This window comes from Lactuca sativa, chromosome 5, assembly GCF_002870075.4.
Source record: "Lactuca sativa cultivar Salinas chromosome 5, Lsat_Salinas_v11, whole genome shotgun sequence".
Taxonomy (NCBI): Eukaryota; Viridiplantae; Streptophyta; class Magnoliopsida; order Asterales; family Asteraceae; genus Lactuca; species Lactuca sativa.
This window is the reverse complement of record NC_056627.2, coordinates 222,601,295-222,623,533: the sequence shown is the minus strand read 5'-3', so window position 1 is coordinate 222,623,533 and position 22,239 is coordinate 222,601,295. Positions and strand designations below refer to the sequence as shown.

Below are 22,239 nucleotides of genomic sequence, written 5' to 3'. Positions count from 1 at the left end.
AACTTGTTGCTCCTCAGTGTATGATCCGGTAACCAATCATTCGCCCCGGACCGTAACAGGTTCAGAACACACTCACCTAGCAAGTAGCACAAAGTTGAACTGAGAGTCTCCAACCGCTATCTCACCGACCACCTCAACTACCTAAAATGATAAATACTAAATTAATAAGTGGGATCTCAAAATTGCCAAATGGTCCATATTGTCCATTTCCCTAATTTGGGCACAAGGCCCAATTATCAATCCATTATCCCATACCCATATGCACAAGCCCAACAATGGCCCAATTTTCCCAATTGGGCCTAACCTCGTAATTGGGCCTTACCATAGGACCCCTTATCAGAACTGTCCCAATCTTCAAATATTCAGGGCCCAACAAGGCCCAAGTCAAAAGTCTAACAGCGGACCAAACTGAAGTCCAAATGTCAAAAGCCCAATCAGAGGACGTACGCGGGGCGTACAGGAATTACGCTGAGTGTCCGTTGGTTTCACCAAAACCCTAATATGTGCATAATTGCTTAAGCACTTAAGCCCAAATTCCAGATTCATCGACCAAATGTGCCATAGAACCATAATGTTTCGAACTTTATCACTTTGGACGTCCAGAAAGTTCTTAACACATGGTCTTAATCCATTAAGACCTTCCTACTTCATGCATGAGGCGAACCTAGCTATTGGGACCTCATTTTTATCACTTAGGACCTCTTCAAAGGTCTGAAAGGACAACCCATTTCGACCAAATCATCTCATGCACCATTTTGGGACTTTTGGGACAAGAATGCTTCCATAAAGCTAAAATAACTAGATCTATATCATACAAGTACAAAGTTCCAAGCTTTTTACCTTCTGGAGCTTCTAGGGCATAACACCACTTCAGATCTATAGCCTTGTTCTCCTTCTCCAACTTCTTGGTGCAATGACTTCACCTTCAAAGGTTAAAATTGCACACGAACTCACCCTCACACATAAAACTAGGGTTTAGAATGTTTTCTGGGATATGGAGGTTGAGGATAATCAAAGGAAATGAGTTATAAGGTTGTTTATATAATCCCCCACTCTAAATATTAGGGTTTTCACCTGACGTGAGTACGCCCATCGTACATGAGTGTACGCCTAGCGTACTAGGGCGTTCCTAGTACGCTCAACACACCCTTTTGTACGCTCGGCGTACTCCTTCCTGACTCAAAGTTGCAACTCTAGCCCTTATACTTCTCATGGCCCAACTCAACCAACTCCAGGGACCACAAATGGCAACTAATAAAAAGAAAAGTGATTCGAAATATACCTGCAATGTTCGGGGTGTTACACAGTCCCAACACAATGAGTCGACTTAGATCATCAGTGCGATTCCAACCCTTGTCACGTCGAGACCATACCTTGGGTCACATCGTGATCACCGGACAAGATAGTCGCGATAGATAGTATTCTCACGACGTGATAGACTTATTCCTCACGTCGTGAGATCTTTTCTGGCTAGCTTTGAGCATTAAGCTCTTAATCCTTTCAGCCATAGCATGGGACTTTCTAGTGGGTCTTTTCTAATCCAAAGTGTCATAAAAACCCTAGCTTTTCAGTCATGCATGTCCAATGCATGACCCAAACTCCTACTAGGTCAAAATTTGGAAAAATGAGATCTAAACTCATACTTGGAGTCTCAAACCATGCCAAACCTCAGATCTAATGACTATTTTATGTGGAATGGTTCAATGATCCATAAAGTTGCCAACTTTATGGATCTTAAGCATGGGATCCAACACTAACATGTAAAAAGGGGCTCGTAACTTAGATCTAAAATCCTAGAGGTAGAAAGGTTCAAGCTTTAAGACTTACAATGGTCCAAAAGCTCCAAGAGACTGCAAAAAAGCTGCCCAAAACGCCAAGAGGTTGCAAACCAAGGATTTCTTTCACTTCTAAGGACCAAAACCATCAATAATGCTTCAAGGATCTCAAAAATGGATAAGGACTCTAAGGGAGGCAGATTTAGGGTTTCTAGAAGGTAGGGGAATGCATGAGGATAGTTAGGGGCAACCCTAGCCCATTTATTCCCTTAAATACCCGAAATATTAGGGTTTGGTCATTCTGCGAATCTCACATCATGATCCCTTTTACTCTCACATCGTGAGAGTTAAATTTACGGGTCAACCAGTCAATGGACCCTCACGATGTGACCAGCATACTCACGTCATGACCTCTAACCAAAATAATAAATTAAAAGTGAAGTACCTCAAATGAACATCAGATTGTTACAAATCTCCCCCACTAGAATCAAACTTCATCCTCGAAGTCTGCTGATGCAAACAATTATGGATAGTGCTCCCTCAACTTGGCCTCCGACTCCCGCGTCCACTCAGATCCCTTTCGGTGTTGCCATTAAACCTTCACCAGATTCACCACCTTGTTGCTTAGAGTCTTAGTTTTCCTGTCAAGAATTGCAATAGGCTTCTCAACATAATTCAGGTGTTCATCCACCTGAATATCATCTAACGATATCACTGCTGACTCATTGGCTACACACTTCTATAATAGTGACACGTGGAAGGTGTTATGGATCTGACTGAGCTCATCCGAAAGATCTAGCCTGTAAGCAACGTTGCCTACCCGGGCAGTAATCCTGAAGGGACCAATAAATCGGGGACCCAACTTTCCCCGATTCCGAAACCGGATGACACCTTTCCATGGTGACACCTTCAGCAATACCAAGTCCCCCACCTGAAAATAAAGGTCTGAACGGCGTCGGTCAGCATAACACTTTTGTTGACTATGTGTGACCCGCAACCTGTCGCGCACCACCAACTAACTCAACTTTATGGTCTTAAGCACCACCTCGATGCTTCCCATGATCGGATATCGGACCTCACCCCAACAAACAAGGGTCCTATACCTCCTTCCATACATCATATCAAATGATGGTCGATCAATACTTGCATGATAACTGTTGTTGTAGGAGAACTCTGCCAGTAGAAGGTAAGTATCCCAACTCCCTATGAAATCTAGCACACAAGCTCGAAGCATATCCTCAAGTGTCTGCATTGTCCGCTCGCCCTAGCCATCGGTTTGAGGGTGGTATGTTGTACTAAAATGCAACTGTGTACCTAACTCCTCATGAAACTTCCTCTAAAATCTGGAAGTGAAACGGATATCCCGGTCCGCGACCACCGAAACTGGGATCCTATGTCGAACAATGACCTCCCAGACATAAATATCTGCTAACTTCTCTGCGATATGCCCTCTACAATCGGGATGAAATGTGCACTCTTGGGCAATATGTACATGATAAGGCAGATAGGATCAACACCGCGTTCCGTCCTAAGCAAATGTGTGATGAAGTCCATGGTGATCTCCTCCTATTTCCACATGGGAATAGGTAATGACTGCAACATGTCGTAGGGTCTCTGGTGTCCGGCCTTGACTTTCCTGCATGTCAGACACCACTCAACAAACCAAGCTATCAACCTCTTCATGTAGGGCCACCAATAACTCTACCTCAAATCTCGATACATATTCGTGGCCCCCGGATGGATAGAAAACTTTGATTTATGCGCCTCCTCCGTAATGGTTTGTCTTACCCCACCTCATGTCGGAACCCAAACCCTGCCACACTGCATCAACAACCCCCGATTGTCTCTCACAAACAATGGAATTTGTCCTTCAATTCGCCCCGTCTTCCATTGTTTCTTCTTCAACCCCTCTACCTGGGCCTCCTTGATCAAATCCATCAAAGGTGAAGTGACTATCATTCTTCCTCAAGTATCCTGAATAGATGTGCTTTACGTATTGCGGCTTAAAGCATTGGCCACCACATTGGCCTTCCTAGGGTGGCACAAGATCTCGCAATCGTAATTTTCACCACGTCCAACCACCTCCACTGCCTCATGTTCAAATTCGGCTGATACATCAAATATGTCAAACTCTTATGGTCGGTGTAGATAGTGCATCAGACCTCGTACAAGTAGTGCCTCTATATTTTTAGGGCAAACACCACCGCCCCTAATTCCAAATCATGCGTAGGGTAATTTGCCTCATGAGGATTCAGCTGCCTCGAGGCGTAAGAAATCACATGCCCTCTTTGCGTAAGGACAACTCCCAATCCTGAAATAGAAGCATCGCAATAAACCACAAAATCATCCAATCCCTCAGGTAACGCAAGAATCGGAGCCTTGCACAATCTCTGCCTCAGAGTCTCGAAGGCCAACTGCTGATCCGGACCCCACCGAAAGGTTTGGAAATGTCAAAGATCTTCAGCTAAAATTCAGGATTCTCTTGGGATTTGGTTGATCCTTATCAGGAATATCATATGGTGTGTATTATTCATTCAAGGGTCAGTGATGGTTGTACCTGGCTAAGTCGGTTTGAGTTATGGGTTGGTTTCAAAATCAGTGGGTGGTAGTTCGAACCCTAAGTGAGGGAGAACTGGGTATTCTACTTGGAGGATCATCGATCTGTTCGGGTTCGTGGTAAAGAGAAAATGGTTTTTAGGGATCTACGGTGCGAGTATGTGGGATCTCGGTTCAGGGTTTGGTCAAGAAAGGGGTATATAGTATGTGGCGATCAGATGTATGTGTTCGGAGACACATGAGTTGTCCCTCAACAAAAAGTGATTGGTTAAGGAGCTCGTTGCAACTATTTGTTCCTTGTGGGGGTACCAATGAATGGATGAGGAGTCGTTAGGACCACTCAAGTTGAGTATCGATTGCGGAGGGAATTTGTCAGCTCGTTGCATGAATTTCTAATTATATTCTAGCTTGGTCAGAGGTTGACCAGTGAATCAGTTGTAGAATTGGGTACATTGAGCTCCTTGCGGGTTTTGGTTCGTTAGATCTAATCTCAATGCATCCTTGGCTATTGGTCGCATCGTGCGTCATTCATCGAAGGTTCTCCAGAAGTTTCGAGTTGTGGCCATTGAAGTTCTATGGATGTGTCAACCTATCATCAAGACTAGTATATTTTATGCTCCTTTGGTCTATGGGTATGTTTAACCTCAATGGTGGTGTGGAATTTTGGTTCATAGCAGGCTCAGGCTTGGGTAACATTCAAGACCGTTGGAAGTCTTCTCGAGCTAGTTGCGTGATGGTTGAATCTGTTCAGCCTCGATCAATTATGGGATCTTGTTTCAGTTGATCTTGAGGATGTGTATTGTCAATGATTGAGGCTTGTCGTTTCGATAGGACTCTGGGATTTCTGCTCTTTTTGGATGAGTTTTTGGGTCCTTGAAAGATGTGCATTGTGGTAATTCATTATGGGTATTGCCGAGAGGGGTGTTTGTAGGCTAGACACGATATCATTGGAGCACTTGGTTCGAATTATATGTATGGTTCTTTTGGATTATAAGCTTTGAATTAGTTCAAGAGTACGACCGTTTATCCTATTTGCAGGACGTGTGAGACCATGATTTTGTAGGTTTTTTTTTATTAGTATCAGTTGTTTTGTGAAAGGAATTGTGCGTGTTAAGAGGGTATGGCATTGGTGTGCTCGATTATTGTTGAGAAAGACATTGCTTAGGTCCCTGCAAGGTGATGGAATCAGGTGAGTATATTTAGGCCCTGGGGTGTTGGACGAATGATGTAATATCGGCAAGATCGGCGTAATAGCGGGAGCATTCCAGACATAGGTTGCGGACACAGTGATCATGATTGTTGATTTCTTCTTATTATGGTACTTTTGGTATTGGTGCATCGATGGAAGTCGGGAGGCACACAAATCAAATGGTTTAGATAAATGAAACAGTTAAAGGTTGTGGGGAGTATTAGTTGTATATTAGAAAATCTCTATGAAATGTTTGCATTATAACTCCCATTTGTTCGCAAGCTGTTTTTTGGGGTTGATCATCAAGGTTGGGAATCGGGTATGAAGTCTCAAAACAAAAGTTATTCCTCATTGTCTTGGGTGTTTTCCCAGTCGGGGGTACACCAGAGTTGTTAAGGAATGGAGGTAAACATGGAGTTCTTGGAATTCTCATCTTTGCTCGTAGGAGCAATGGTTGGAATGGTGTGTCAGGGAGTCACGAGTTAATTAAAGGCTTTTAGTGTATCTTATGGATTTAGGGATTAGTGGAAAATTCGCGATTTATGTGTTTTGATATTTTCTCGCATGGTTGGTAGTGATCATACTCTCAGGCAAGGGACAGATTCAATGAATGGTTAAATGTCAGTCATGGATTATGGGTTTCCGGTCTCGAGAAGCATATTGATAGAGTTGATTTGGTGTTGTAGCCTTGAGAGTCCCCAACTCTGTGGTTCTCACTAGAAGTTCGGTTCTATAGCTAGGAAGTTGTGGGATATGTTGGTGTTGTATGTATTTGTTTTTGGTGGTCATCTAATTAAGGCTTATGTTGGGAGTCGCCTTGTTTTCGGATAAAGGGATCATCAACGGGGATTGGTTAGGAGTCCTGATTCCCTAGTGGAACCAGCAGGGTATGTGAGGATCAGAATGGTTCCATCTGGTTTGGATGGTGAGGGATGTCGTATCATTTGTGTTTTGGGATGGTTTTGCTTGCTTATGAATCAATGGAGGTAGTAGATGCCTGAATTTTGAGAGGGTGGTGACAGTTTCTTCGGTGATGAAAGCTAGCAAGTCAATGATGGTATGGTAGGCAACCACATAAATGAGCTGACTTTTAGTTCAGATTAGGTCCCAGGGGAGGATCGTCTGAATGACCCAAGGTGGAAATATAGAGACACTACCCTGGGATAGTTATTGTAGCAGACTTCAAGGACGAAGTCTAATTCAAGTGGGGGAGAATTGTAACATCTGGTTTTGAAGCACTTCCATTGTTGATCCTTATATTGAGATGTATTTCACTTTTGGTTCCTAAGTTGTGAAAGAATGGAAAAGGGGGCCCTTGGTGGCATTTTGGTAAAAGTTGAGATGGGGTGAATACATCGTGCGTATGTGTTTGTATGCGGGGCGTACATAGAAAGCGTGGAAACCCTAATTTTTTGGGTCTTGAATCCTATTTAAGCACCTTTATGGACACAAACCCTCTTCTTACCTAGCATCCTTCTGGATTTTCAACACTCAAGCAACCCTAGAGCAAGTGAGAGCAATTTTGAGCCTTAAAGTGGGATTTGTGGTGGTTTGGAAGAGAGAAGAAGGTGGTTTGAAGACCTTGAAGTTGGAGTGCACTTTGGATTTGGGATTTATATCTTGTTTTCAACCTAAGGAAGGTTTAAAGATTGCATCCTTTCCGCTCCATCTTGTAGATCTAGGTTTTTGCTCTTTAAAGTCTCTTTTTGGTCCCAAAATGTTGATTCTTGAACAAAGCATGTTCTTGACCTATTGAGCTATCCTTTCAGACCCGTAGAAGGGTCTTGAGTCATAAAAATGGAATTCAAGTGGTTGATTTTTCTCCATGCATCATTTAGAAGGTCTTAATGGAATAAGACCTTGAGTTAAGCACTTATTGGACATGATAAGTCATAAAGTTGGAGACTTTATAAATCCTTAAAGTATTTTGGCCATGGATATGACTTATGGACGTAAGAGCTTTAGTCATTAAGCTCTTAATGGATTTTTGGACTTCAGGGTGTACGTCCCGCGTACTCAGAGTTCGCCCTGCATACGAGGTCAACTACCCCGATGGTGGTCAACATGCGAGGAAAAATTACGCCCAACGTACCTTCGAAGTACGCCCCACGTACTCGTACTAGGTCAATTTAGTTGGGTTGACTCAGTTGACCTAGTTGGTTTGACCAGTTGACTTTGACAAAGTTTGACCATGATGGTATTTTGGGTATTTTAGGATTTTGATGGAAATTGGTCATTGGTGGGAATAGCTATCGGTTAGAGAGCTTAGATTCAAAGTTTGGACCTCATCAGCTTGTGAGGTGAGTTTTCCTCACTGTACTTGCGGGTCGAAGGCACCAAGGCTGGCCCTTTGGATTTGATATCCTATTATGCATGCTATTATATTGTAGTGATCTGTTAGATCGGTATCTTGGTATATATGATGATGTTATGCTTAGTGATTTGTAGATCTGTCTGGTTGTCTGTAGATTGTTATATGATTATTTGTTCTATGAGCACATGTTTGGTTGGTGGTTGAGGCTTTACTGCTTTGTGCATGAGCCAAAAGACCGGGGGAATTCCAACCCGATGGTTGAGTGGGCCTGAGGGTATTCCATCCCGAGGATGATAGGACTTGTTGTGTATTGGCATCCCAACCTGATGGTTGACTGGACCCATAGTGTATAGGCATTCCAACCCAATAGTTGATGGGGCCTGGGGTATTCCAACCCGATGGTTGACTGGACCCATAGTGTATTGGCAGTCCAACCCGATGGTTAAGGGGCCTGGGGTATTCCAACCCGATAGTTGATTGGACCCGACATGCTGTTATCATATATGTTACTTGTTTGTGTGTTGCTACTTTGGGGATCTCACTAAGCGTTGGCTTATAGTTTTGGGTTATGTTTCAGGTGCTTCAGATGACTGCAGGAAGGTGAAGGCGTAACCATACACATCCTCGTATTTTGTCTTATGATTTTGGGAGACTCTAATGCTGAAAATGTTTTGAAAACTACGTTTGTAAACAATTTGTGAATTTGGGTTGTTTTAAAAAAAAGTTTAAATTTATCATGATTTTTATGGATGTTACATAAAAGTGGAAGGACTAAAGGTTAAAGTGTTCAAGAGATTGAGCATTGACCAATTCTAGCACCTTCCTTTTGGGTGGACGGTTCTACGAAGGGTTCTATATAGTTTCCAGAACTTTTCTTGGGCTCTAAGGAAACTTAGGGGGAAAAGCAAAAGGGATAAGTCCTATTCAAGGAAACCCGCCTTATCCAAGCCCCTCTAGTCACCTATATAAACCCCCCTTGGAGTTCATATTTTCGGCACTCATAATTCCCAAAGGAATTCCAAAAATCCTTTCCTCTCTCCTCCATCCTCACTGCTAGGGTTTGGGTATGATCCATCAAAGACATGGGATTTTTGGTGTTGGCTTTCTGAAGTTCTACAAAGAAGGATTTCTAGTATATTTACAATAATAAACTAAAGGATATGTTTTTTTATTATCACTTCTCCTAAATTGAAAATAGTTATGTACTTTAGGGTTCTTGAATTCAAATTGTTGTTTGCATATCATAGTAAGAACGTAGATCCTTTAGGGTGTATACGAACTTAGGGTTTTATGTTTTCAAACAAAAGTATGATTTTTGTTATCTATAAAACCCATCAACTATTTGAGCTCGAATCATACAAATCATGGGCAGCGATGAAGCTTGAACACGAGAAAGAAGTAGTAGCGGATGAGGATTCGATGAAAGAGGCGGAAGATTACCTTGATTCTGCCATGGAAAGTGCGATGGAGGAGTTCAGAAGGTTCGAGGAAGAGATGGAACACGAAGCGAACAAAGAGCTACATGGATTATTTACGATCAGAGAAAGTGCGAGGAATTTGGGGAAATCTATGGAGAAAGCGACCAATTTCGTTTCTAACCAGAAGATGCGTTGATAAGATTCTTGGTAAATCCTTGTTTTGATTTGGTTTTCTTAGTTTAAAAAGAGATGTGGTAAATCATGGTTATAATTTTTGCTTTCTTGGATTTATTGGCAATTGATTTTGTGTTATTGGGGTGTTACAAAGAGATGTGTGTATCTTAAATCTGAACCCAAATCTTTATATGGTTTGGGTTTTTATGATATGGTATTAATAGGAGAGAGAGAGAGAGGGAGGGAGAAAGAGAGAGAAGGAGAAAGAGAGAGAGAGATACCCATATTTAGTTTTAATAAAATTTTAAAATAAATAGAAAAAAACATAAAAAAAGGTATTAGGAGGGCAATTTAGACTTTTTAGTTTGATAAACATAAAATTTGGTAGACTCGATGTTACTGACCACCAAGCTGACTCGTTCCACCATATATACTTGCTGACGCAAACAAAATAAACCCTGCCCTAATTTGCCCCCGTGCCCTTTAAGAAAAAAAACGCGAACGGAGAGAAACTATCGCCTCCATCCTCACGTCTGCACTTTTCGGTGCCTCCTTGCTCCTGGTCGGCGACGTCATTGACGTTTGTCGCCGGTGTTCCTCAGCCTTCCACAGTAGCATAGGTAAGCAACATATTTTTTCGATTTTTTTTTTCTGAAATCATGATTCATAAACAAGGTGAAGAAATTTGATTTGTTTTCGCTTCCTTCATCACTTCTGTATCTCCGGTGTTCCTCAGCTTCTTTCGGAGTTCATCGCTTCCTTTATCCAAACGAGTACATGGCTGTTTGGCAGGATCTGAATTTTAAGATCTGAATTTTTAAGAGGTCTGAATTTCTAAGATGATCTAAATTTTTAAGATCTGAATTTTTAACATATTGTTTGGTTGGAACCTTTGAATTGTTGTGTTGAATTAGAAAAACGTTTGTTTTACCCTTTTGTCTTCATTTTTGTTGAATAGTTATAAAAACCATACAAAATCCAAATTAACATAAATCAAAATTTCATCTTCAATAATTTATAATGATTTTTTGAGATATATTTACAAAAATCACATCATTTTTTTATCCCAAGGATTTCAAAGTTCAAAAACAACATATTTGACATTGAATGTTGAGACATGAATTTGTGGTCTATTTCGGATTCACCAAACAATTGGTTGTTTTATCATCTTCTTTCTTAATGTTTCAAACAATATTCATATTTTCTTGAACCTTGATACTAGTAATTACAGGTTTTATCAAAATTTCTCATATTCTATCGTAATATAACCAATTTGAGATACAAATATTGAAACAAATACATGTATCATATGATGATCCAGTACATGATCGGGCATGAAATACAAAGAAAATCAAAATAGAGGACTGATAATCGAGTTCTAGGGAAAAAAAAGAAAAAAACCATATATTTCTAAGAATCGGTTTTCAGGGGAAAAATAAGAATAGTCGATCTATTTACAGAGAATCTATTTTCAGGAAAAAAAACTTACCTGCAACATGAGGTCGTCTTCGTTGCGGTGCTAGCGAATGCTGGCGGAGGCGGTGAAGCTTTCGGTGGTGTAGTTAATGCCGGAGGGAGTAGAAAACTATAGATCAGAGACGTAGGACAAGGGATTGGGGGGGAGGAGAAGGGGCAATGTTGTTGGAGCTTAGCGTCAGAAGTCATGGTGGGAGTCGATTTTAGAGAGGTCGATAAAGGGAGGAGGTCTGTAACACCGTAAATTTTCAAAACAGAATTTTCATTTAAAATCACATAATTCTCATAATGTATCTTACAAAAATCTCATTTATTAAATTTACAATTCAAAATTCCACAATTTCTTGGTTAAAATCCAGGATCCTCAAAACGTAACTCTTTCACTAGTGTGTGTACAATCAAGTCGGTGCCTTCCCGCGATCCTTTGAGATACCTGAAACACATAACACAGAACACGGTAAGCACGAAGCTTAATGAGTTCCCCAAATACCACATACAACATATTAGCCACTCGAGGCTATAACTTTGTAAGACCTTTCGGTCAATGTGTCTCAGTGGGACATTCCGGTCCCACAACTCTGGTAGACCTTCCGATCCTACTCTGTTGACCTTCCGGTCCAAACCATGCAAGCTTAGGATATAGCATATACATATCACATAGATAAAATCATATATCACATAACCCTTATAAACACATAAGACCTTCCAGTCACACATAATTACCACTCTAGGTAAGGTATAGTGAGAAGACTCACCTAACAAACAGCAAGTAAATAACCTCGCACCCGAATCTCGAACTAGCCTACGCCTAACACAAGGGATGAATATCTCTAATTAATACTCTTTTCACAAATCAAACAACTGAAGACTATTCTTTCTCTTTCTAATTCTTTGAAGTGGATAAAAGACCATTTTACCCCTCCATGGTCTTTATTACTCATGTTGACCAAAACCCCAAAGTCAACAGAAGTCAACACTTGACTCAACAATCAGAATTTGACCTGACTCACCGAGTGCACCTTTGTGACTCGTCGAGTCCCATCATTTTACTCAGAAGTTTCGCGAAGGTTGACTCAGCTCGTCGAGTTGACTCCCAACTCGTCGAGTGATCGCATGATTCAGCTCTACGGGACAAACCCTAATCAACTCGTCGATTCGGATCATTGACTCGTTGAGTTCATTCAGACCCAAAGTTCATTAAGATGATTTAAAACATATCTATCACTCCAAACACTAGATATGTCCTCTCAAGGCTCAATAGTCATGTAAAGCTTCGATCTTTTCGTTCATGCATGATGTTATTGCTCCAAAATGCTAATACATGCCCTTCATGAATGATTAAGCCCAAAAACCCTCATATGGGTGAATAAAGTTGGGACACTTAGACTCTAAGGACCTCACAAGGTCCAAATCTGAGGTCTAGACTTCTTGATAACTCATGCTACTCAAAAACCCAAACAAAAGATGGAAAAAAAGCCCTAAACTCCATGGATATAAGATCTATCCAAAATAAGAAGAAAGGTGAAGACTTTTTACCTTCCTCAGAAGCTCTGGACATGGAATTACTAGATCCAACATCATCACTTCTAGCTCCTTGCTTGATAACCTCCTCCTCTTCCTCAAATGATGCACAAGAACCATTATATGAGCTTCTCTCACACTCTCTAGCTCCAAAAGAAATTAGGGTTTGCTCTCAGGGGTGTATGGTAGCTGATGAGGCGGAAATAGGGGAATAAGTTCCCTTATATAGGCCCCAACCTTGGAGAATTAGGGTTTCTCTGCCCAACACCTACTCGGCGAGTCAGTTTCCCGACTCGTTGAGTCCACTCATTAATTCTACACGAATGCCTCGACTCGACTCAGCGATTTGGACCCTCAACTCGTTGAGTCTCTCCACAAATTACCAAATTACAATACATAATAATATACCTGAAAATCCGGATGTTACAAGCTCGAATGAGGCGATCGACGCTTGATATGGTCGGATGTGGGAGGAGACGGAAGAGACAATCTGAAGGTGGGTGTGTTGTTTTGGAGGCGAACGTATCGGCAACGCATGAGGGTAAACGAGTGAAGGACATTTGATTTTGTTTTTTCAAATACAAGCCAAAGTCTGAAACTTTAAGAGGCTTTTACAAAATTAAGGTGATGTTTGTTTTTTTGAAACAAAAAATTCAGAAGTCTGCGGAACACCTATGCAACCCTCTGTAGTAGAAGAGGTGAAACAAACGGCTGCAGACTGTAATTAGAAGCGTGTTTGTTTTTTTAACATCTGCAGGCTACTGTAGATGTTAAAAAAATAAAATAAAATGATTTTATAAACAGAAAATAGTTTTTCAGCACTGAAAATTTAATAGTTCTAATCTTAAAACATTGGAATAAAATTCATACAACCAAATTAGTCTTACAATAAAACAATTTGAAATAAAATTCATATAACCAAACTTTAATAATTCTCATTCCATATTTTGCATCAATTGCTTGGCAATTTCATCCTGTAACTGGATCATTTATTCTCGGTCCGCTGCAGTACCATGTGTTGGAATCTCATCTACATCATCATTAAAGGGCACATTGTTATTTCGAAGTGAGACATTTGGTTCATCATACCGTGCAAAATACTCATCACTCAGTCCCTCTATTCTTATAAAATTATGAAGCGTGAAACATGCAAGGGTAATGTTTCTTTGTGTAACCAACGAGAATGGTGCCATCCTTTTCAATATAGGGAATCATGCTTTCAAGACACCAAAATCATGCTCAATGATGTTCCGAAGTTTTGCATGTGCATGGTTAAATTTTTCTTTATTGGTTAATGCACGTCTTTGACAGAAATCTCCAAGCCAATACCTCACATTACGATACGGTGCCATAAAACCTCGAGTGTGTTCTTACGTGACATCACAAAGATAATATTTATCTATAAAAAAACCCAAAAAACATTCAATTTTCAAACTAAGATAAAGCTATTTAAATAACCATAAACGTTACCTGATGGTGGAAACGGAATTGGTGCATGTGGATTTGCTACTGCTACTGATAATATTCTGTGATCATGTGCTACCCTTTCCAACCGGCCACAACAAACGTAAACATCATGTTGAAATCACAAATTGCCAATACGTTTTGGTAACAATCGCCTTTTCCCCTAATTCTACATAAATCTTGTTTTTTTGCAGGGACAACAACATCTATCAAAGTGCCATCAAGTACACCAACTGCTCCTTTGAAAACCCGTCGTAGCCTCCTATTATGTCCTGAAATATTTGGATTTAGATTAAAAGAAGTTGGTACTATAATGTCGTGTGCAAAAAGCAACGTCTTGTCCAACACTTCATGAAAAAATTTATGAAATGTTTGCTTTGAGTGTTGAAATCTTTGTTTGATGATCACATAACGTTGGTTATGACTGATCGTCATTAAAAACATAGCCATCTTTTCCTCAACCGATACATGTTTTCAATCCTTTAACGCGTAATTTATTTTAAAATGAGCACATAGTCATACAAAAGATTCAAGTGACATGCATAGTACTTGAACATATTGTAGAGGATTTTTTCCCAATAAGTCTAACGTGTATTCATGTCCCGTCATTTCTGAATCGTTGTCCCGCACTCGTTTCACACCCCTCTTCCAAAAATAGCATACGTACAAGTATATTAGAATAATGAGAGATATCTTTTTGTCGTGGTCCGTTAGAAACCTATTAATCAACACAAGTACCAAATAACATAACATAAAATTCAAGTTACAAATAACATAACATAAAATTGAAGTACCAAATAACATAAAATGCAAGTACCAAATAACATAACATAAAATTTAGTGTCAGATAACATAACATAAAATTCAAGTACCAAACGCAAAAAACATAACCACATAAACAACACAAATATGTAAACCTAACGAAAAATCTTTACATCCTTTAAAACTCCTAAACTAGTAGCCATCATATCGATCCATCCTCTTAATATTTTTGGATCATTGGGCAAATTTACCCACATCTCTCTTATACTCATGTTCCCTCCAAAAATATGATAAGCAGCAAATCGTAGAGGGTCTATTGTGCCTAACTCAAGCAATTCTAACTTCTCTAAACATTGAGGAATTGTAGGCCCCTAAGTCAAATGTGGTAGTGCTTTTTGCATCTCTAGTGCTAAATCATCACCAATAATAGAAGTTTTAGGTGAGGCACTAGAAGGAGGATCATGTAAGGTACTTAAAGCTTGAGGTCTAGGATTTGTAGGGTTAGCCCTTTTTTGGGGTTACCAGAAGGTGAAGCAGAAGGTGATAGTTGGGTAAAAGGCTCACTAGCATGATTGGAAAAGTAATCATAATCAACTATGTTTATAGAAGGGGTGTCCATAAGTTGTAGTGGTGCGACATGGAAAAAAGATGATCCATGGCCCGATGGTGGTTGGTATGTGGCATAGCTGAGATTACCAAAGGCATTGTTTCCATCAAAGAGTTCCGCACAAAGCTCTGGAAACAACAATGGGACGGTTTTCAAATAAGCAGCTTTTTGGATGTCCCTAAACCCAATCAAAATAACAAAAGTAGTATAAGAAAATTTGCCATCTATATTAACAAAATACATAATAATATGTGTGTGTGTATATATATATATATATATATATATATATATATATATATATATATGAAAGGTCTAGTATGCTCAAGAGTCATATTAAAGTGATATTGCTAAATAATATATGATACTAATGGGTCACACTAACAACAACTTGATACAATTGATTATTTATTAGAAATTGATTTTAATAAATATTCAATAAAACTCTTATAATTAAATTGGAAATTATTTGTTTCATGAAAATAATAATTTCCATTAGCAAGTAACATTATATTATTTCATATGGTACAAATTAATAAGTCATGCACAACTTTTGGACTAGTTGAAAACCTGTTGTCTTTTACTCAAAAGACAAAGTTTATATTTTATAAACCTTGAGTTTATAAAATTTAAACTAACTTTCTTCTTCTTTATGCAATTTTCGAGATTTGCATAAAAAGAAGAAAAGTATGAGTTTTCCATTAGTTTATTCAAAAAGTAATGAAGCATGGGAGACATGTTTATGACATGAGGACATATGTGCTTAAAGTGTTAAGACCTAATGGTTAATACCTTCACTTTATGCATACAAATTAAAGGGCTTGTTGATAGTTTATTTTATTTCCTTCTTTTTATTAGTTTATTTTAGATTTTTTAGGTCTTTTTATTAGTATTGCATTGTATTTTACTTATTTTCTTTATCATGGATCATATCGGGTACTTTGTATTTTGTATGAGGTATTTTGTAGGGTTTTGGAGCTTGTTGCGGTTGTGGATTAGCTTGGAGAAGGGCTTTGTGGGATTTCGAGGTATTATTAGGCTTTGCAGATCCATCAAAGGAGATTTGGGCTTAAAAAGCTAAAGACTTGGATGGAGTGGGCTTGTGAAGATGGGTCATGGATTCCTATTTTGGGCTTGGACTATCCATATTTGAAGCTTGAAGATGATTGACCAAATTTGAATCATGTGAGGCATGGAGGGGACCAAGTGAATCTTGGGTAGTGGGGTGTGTAGTGGAGAAAATCGGGCCAATAGCATTCCAACAATATTTGCGAGGATGAAGTCTCAGTCGCGCAACACTTGCACGGGTACCCGTGCAACTGCACACTTTTGGGCATTTTGGTCATTTTGCTCACCATTTACCTTGGGGTTGGATCTTATCAGATACACTTCGATTTTCCACCATTAGAGACCATTAGAGGCGATTTTTGGAGCTTGATACTCGTTCTTCTCATCTTTATAAGTAATTGGTAGGTTCTTGATGCAAATACATTTTATTTTGTTGCCATGAGTGTCTAGTTTCTCTATTTTGGTTAACTTTGGCTAAAACCCTTGGACATTTGTGGGTTTTTGAAGGATTCATGCTTAATTGTCATTTATCTTATGTTTATGATTCTAGTTAATATTTCTTATGCTTGTTTAATACTTTGATCATGAGCTTGGTACTTGAATGAGAAATTGTTGGTTTATTTCTTTGGTTTAACATTGAATCATTGAATTTAATTAGAACAAGGGCTTTATGATGGTAAAAATTATCTCTATCTTATGAATCATGACTCCTTTATGGATGTGTAAGCATTGACATCCTCTAGGAATTGGGGATTCCTTCATTCTTAAGGCTAATCAAGTTCTTGGGTTCAATTGCTTCAATTGAATCCTTGATTTTGATTAAGAAGGTATGTTGTGGGCTTCCCTAACCTCCATACTACCTATGAGGAATCTTGGCATATCATGCTTCATGATTGCTATAACCAATTTGGGATGAATGATAAGCTTCATATTGAATCCTAATGATAAACACACAAATGTTCATTGTGTTGAATTTCCTTGGTTAACCAATTCTCCCCAATATTTGAGCATCTCACCATCATGCTTAATTGCAAGCTTTTTAGTTATTCAAGTCTTTTAGTTTTCAAGAAATCACAACACCCCCCATTTTAGTTTAATTGTAGTTAGTTAGTTTATTTACACTAGTTCAATTGGATTGCATTGGTGATTGAATACAACCATTTTCCCGAGGATCGATAGCCCGTTTTACCATTATATTACGTGTAATTTGCAAACAAAGGGTATAATTAGCTTGGTGGACTTGACATCCCACCAAGTTTTGGCACCGTTGCCGGGGAAATTGGTTATTGTTATTTGATTGTTTATGCTTAGGTCTACAAGAACTGGTGAACTACTCTACAACCCGGATATTGAAAAAGAAGCAAAAAGGTTGAAAAAAGTGAGCCAAACAAGCAAAGCAATAACAACTCGTTCAAGCTTCTTCCTCTTCTCAACTAATCTACATAGAATACCAAGTTCATACTTCAAGTGATACCGACACCGAGCCGAGTTCTCCAATTGTTGGTCATTCTTTGAATACATTTAGTTTGAAAACTACATAGCCATGAATCACACTCCACCTCACAATCCCAACCCGAACCCAAACAATCAAGATGCCAATACTCCACCCCAACAACCAAGACAACAACAACACCAAGAACCTCTCATAGATATGCCACATTGGAATCAACCACCTCCTCAACCAAATCAACCCAATTATCAACAACCACAACCACAATACCAAAACTTTCATCAAAACAACCAACCTCAAAACAATTATTTTCAAGTTCAACAACAACAAGCACATCAACCTATTTACCCACAACCTATAACGTACCAACACCCAATGTACCCACAACAACAACCCCCATACAACCAATATCCTAACTACCAACCTTATCCACCAAAAATGTACAATCACCAACAATACCCATACCCACATCACCAACAACCTCCCAATTACATGAAACAATATCCCAATAACCCCAATCCACCCAATCCCCCTCAAGAGTTGACTCTTCGACAAATGATGGAGACGGATGTTACTCACACTCCTCTTGGTATTGTTTATCCCGAAAACCGTCGAGGGATTGAATTGAAGTCAAGTTTCATACATCAAGTCACCAAGTTCCATGGGTTGGATAGAGAAGATCCTCAAAAGGCATTTGAAGTCCTTTCATATTATATGTGTTAGGTTGTTGCCCGAACATGTGACATTGGATGATTTCAAGTTAACCGCCTTCCCGCTCACCTTGGAAGATAAAGCTAGAGAGTGGTTATTCAACTTATCACCAGGATCTATTCACACATGGGAAGAGTTGCTCAAATCCTTCAATATCAAGTTCTATCCCACTTCCCGAATATCAAGTCAAAGGAGTGACATTGTGGGGATTTGTCAAGGGGAGAATGAGACTTTTCATGATTTTTGGGAGAGATTCAACAACTTGTGTATAAGTTGTCCTAAACACAACATGCCCGAACAACTACTTCTTCAACAATTTTATGAGGGTATGAATGAAAAAAATTGAAGGATGATTGATGCTTCAAGTGGTGGTGACATCTTCAACAAGACACCTCAAGAGATAAGATTACTTTTTGGTACCATTTCTCAAAATCAAAGAAACTTTGGGACTCGAAATGAAATGAAGAGAAATTCCCCACAAGGGGTTGGTGAAGTTAGCAACACCCAATACTTGGAATCAAAGCTCTTGGATTTGACTAAGGTGTCAAGTCAAATGGTGATGGGAATTGGTAAACAATTGATGGTGTGTGGTATTTGTGCAATGACGGGGCATTATATGAATAAGTGTCCCACACTTGGTAGTGAACCGGAGGATGTTAACGCAATGGGAGGATATCAAGGTCAACCAAGACCCATGGGATTTCAAAACACCTACAACCCAAATTGGAGGAATAATCCAAATAACCCATACCCACCAAAGCAAAACCCACTAAATGTTATCACGAGACCCCAATATCCACAATACCCATCACAAAAACCTATGTATCCACAAACATCTCATCCCCCTCCAAATTACCAACAACCTCATCAACAAGGCCAATCAAGTGGTAACCATCAAATGAGTCTTAATGAACTAGTTACTTCTCTTTCTCAAAGCCAAACCCAATTTCAACAAGAGACTAAGAACACCTTCTCCAACATTCAAGCACAAATTGGAGACTTGGCTACCGCTCTCAACAAGATGGAACAAAGGGGTAAACTTCCATCTCAAACCGAGAAGAACCCCAATGTGAGTGCAATCACCTTTAAAATTGGGAAAACACTTGGAGAAAGTAATCCTAAAAGAGTTTCAAGAGAAGAAGAAGATGAGGTTATTATTGTTGAGCCTTCAAAGGTGGTAGTTCCTCCAAAGGAACTGGTTGTGTCAAACATTGATCAACCCAAATCTTCCAACAAGACCATGAAGCCATTGGTCATACCACCACCTTTTCCCTCTCGGTTGGCTCCCTCAAAGAAAAAGGAGGAAGAGAAAGAGTTCCTTGAAACCTTCCGCAAGGTCCAAATCAACATTCCACTATTGGATGCCATAAAGCAAATTCCACGCTATGCCAAATTTCTTAAGGATTTGTGCACAAATAAGAGGAAATTTAAGGCAAATGAAAAGATTCAAGTCAATGCAAATGTGTCCACAGTTATCCAAAAGAAGTTACCACCCAAATGCAAGGACAAGGGAATGTTTGCTATCCCTTGCACTATTGGTGATTTGCATGTTGAATGTGCCATGCTAGATAGTGGAGACTCAATCAATGTCATGCCATACTTGGTTTTTCAATCTCTCAATGTTGGACATTTGGAAGAAACTGGAGTAATCATTCAATTAGCGGACAATTCAAGTGTATCTCCAAGAGGCGTGTTGGAGGATGTACTAGTACAAGTTAATCAACTAGTATTTCCCGCAGACTTCTATGTCATTGACCTTGAAGAGAAGACTCCTTCCACGTCATCTATGATCCTTCTTGGAAGACCCTTCATGAATACTGCTCACACGATAATTGATGTCCATAATGGGAAGATCACCATGGAGTTTGATAGAGATACCATTCACTTCAACATCTTTGAAGCAATGAGGTACCCTAGCAACATTTCTTCATTGTATCGGGTTGATGTGATTGAGCCAATCACCCAAGAACTATTTGAGTTATCATATGGGGATATTTTGAAGATGGTACTCAACATGAGTCTTGATTGTGAAAGTTTGAAGAAAACATTGGATATGTATACATTGGACTCTGAAGTTGAAGAGATTGTGAAGACTTTAGAAGTTAATAATTCAACAGAGAAGGATGTCTCTCAAGTTGCACTATCTCATTCTCCAAAAAAGATGCCCCCTTCCATAATCCACCCACCCGCACTTGAATTGAAAGTCTTACCTGACCACTTGAAGTATGCTTATCTAGGTAAAGAAGAAACTCTTTCGGTGATCATCTCCTCTCAATTGAAAGACTTTGAAGAAGAAAAATTGGTTGAAGTTTTGAAAGATCATAAAGAGGCCATGGGTTGGACAATAGCTGATATAAAGGGGATTAGTCCTAATGTATGTACTCACAAGATCCTCATGGAAGATGATTGTAAGCCTAGGAGGGAAGCTCAAAGAAGACTAAATCCTACAATGATGGAAGTTGTCAAGAAAGAGATAATCAAGCTCCTTGATGCAGACATGATTTACCCCATTTCCGACTCCAAATGTGTTAGTCCGGTTCAAGTAGTTCCCAAGAAAACGGGAATCACGGTAATTGAGAATAACAAAGGAGTAATGGTACGCACTCGAGTTTAAAATGGATGGAGGGTGTGCATTGATTGTAGAAAGTTAAATTCAAGCACATGAAAATATCATTTTCCTCTTCCTTTGATTGACCGAATGCTTGAAAGATTGGCAGGCAAATCGCATTATTGTTGCCTCGATGGATACTCGGGTTTTCATCATATACCCGTTGCTCCTGAAGATCAAGACAAGACGACTTTTACATGCCCTTTTGACACGTTTTCCTACAAGCGGATTCCATTTGGATTATGCAATGCCCCCACCACATTCCAACGATGCATGGTGAGCATCTTCTCCGTGTATGTTGAGAATATAATTTACGTGTTCATGGACAACTTCACCGTATATGGAAATTCGTTTGATGAATGTTTGGATAACCTTAAGAAGATTTTGAAAAGATGCATTGAGAAGAAGTTTGTATTAAACTTTGAGAAGTGTCACTTCATGGTCAATCAATGCATCATCTTGGGATACATCGTCTCCAAAAAGGGAATTGAAGCTGATAAAGCTAAAATTGATGTCATACAAACCCTTCCTTACCCAATATGTGTTAGAGAAGTGAGATCTTTCTTAGGCCATGCGGGATTCTATAGGAGATTTATCAAAGATTTCTCGAAGATCACGAGACCGATGTGCCTCCTTCTCCAAAAAGATATTGACTTTGACTTCAATGTAGCATGTCAAGAAGCCTTTGATAAACTTAAAGAACTACTCACATCCGCTACAATTATCCAACCTCCAAATTGGGAACTTCCTTTTGAAATCATGTGTGATGCAAGCAATTTTGCCTATGGAGCGATTTTAGGTCAAAAGGAGGGCAATGCATCACATGTTATCTACTATGCCTCCAAACCCTTGGATAATCCTCAAGCCAACTATTCTACCATCGAGAAGGAACTTCTAGCCATTGTCTTCACATTGGAGAACTTTTGACAATACCTTCTCGACACAAAAGTAATTGTATACTCCGACCATGCGGCCTTGATGTAACATCCGGATTCCCAGGTATTCTATGTTATTCATTTATTTTTGAGTTTGAGAGAAGGACTCGACGAGTCGACGCCTAGACTCGTTGAGTAGGATCGCGATTTGTTGACTGGATTAATGAATGGACTCGACGAGTCGGCAGGGTGACTCGACAAGTCCGTGCTGGCG

The 22,239-nt window shown here is 39.5% G+C and overlaps 1 protein-coding gene across 1 annotated transcript; it reads left to right on the top strand.

Annotated features, from left to right (window-relative positions):
* Positions 1-17,864: 17,864 nt before the first annotated feature.
* On the top strand, positions 17,865-18,494 carry LOC111878156 (uncharacterized). Its single transcript, XM_023874668.1, has one exon. The coding sequence runs from the start codon at positions 17,865-17,867 to the stop codon at positions 18,492-18,494; it is 630 nt and encodes a 209-aa protein (XP_023730436.1).
* Positions 18,495-22,239: the final 3,745 nt, after the last annotated feature.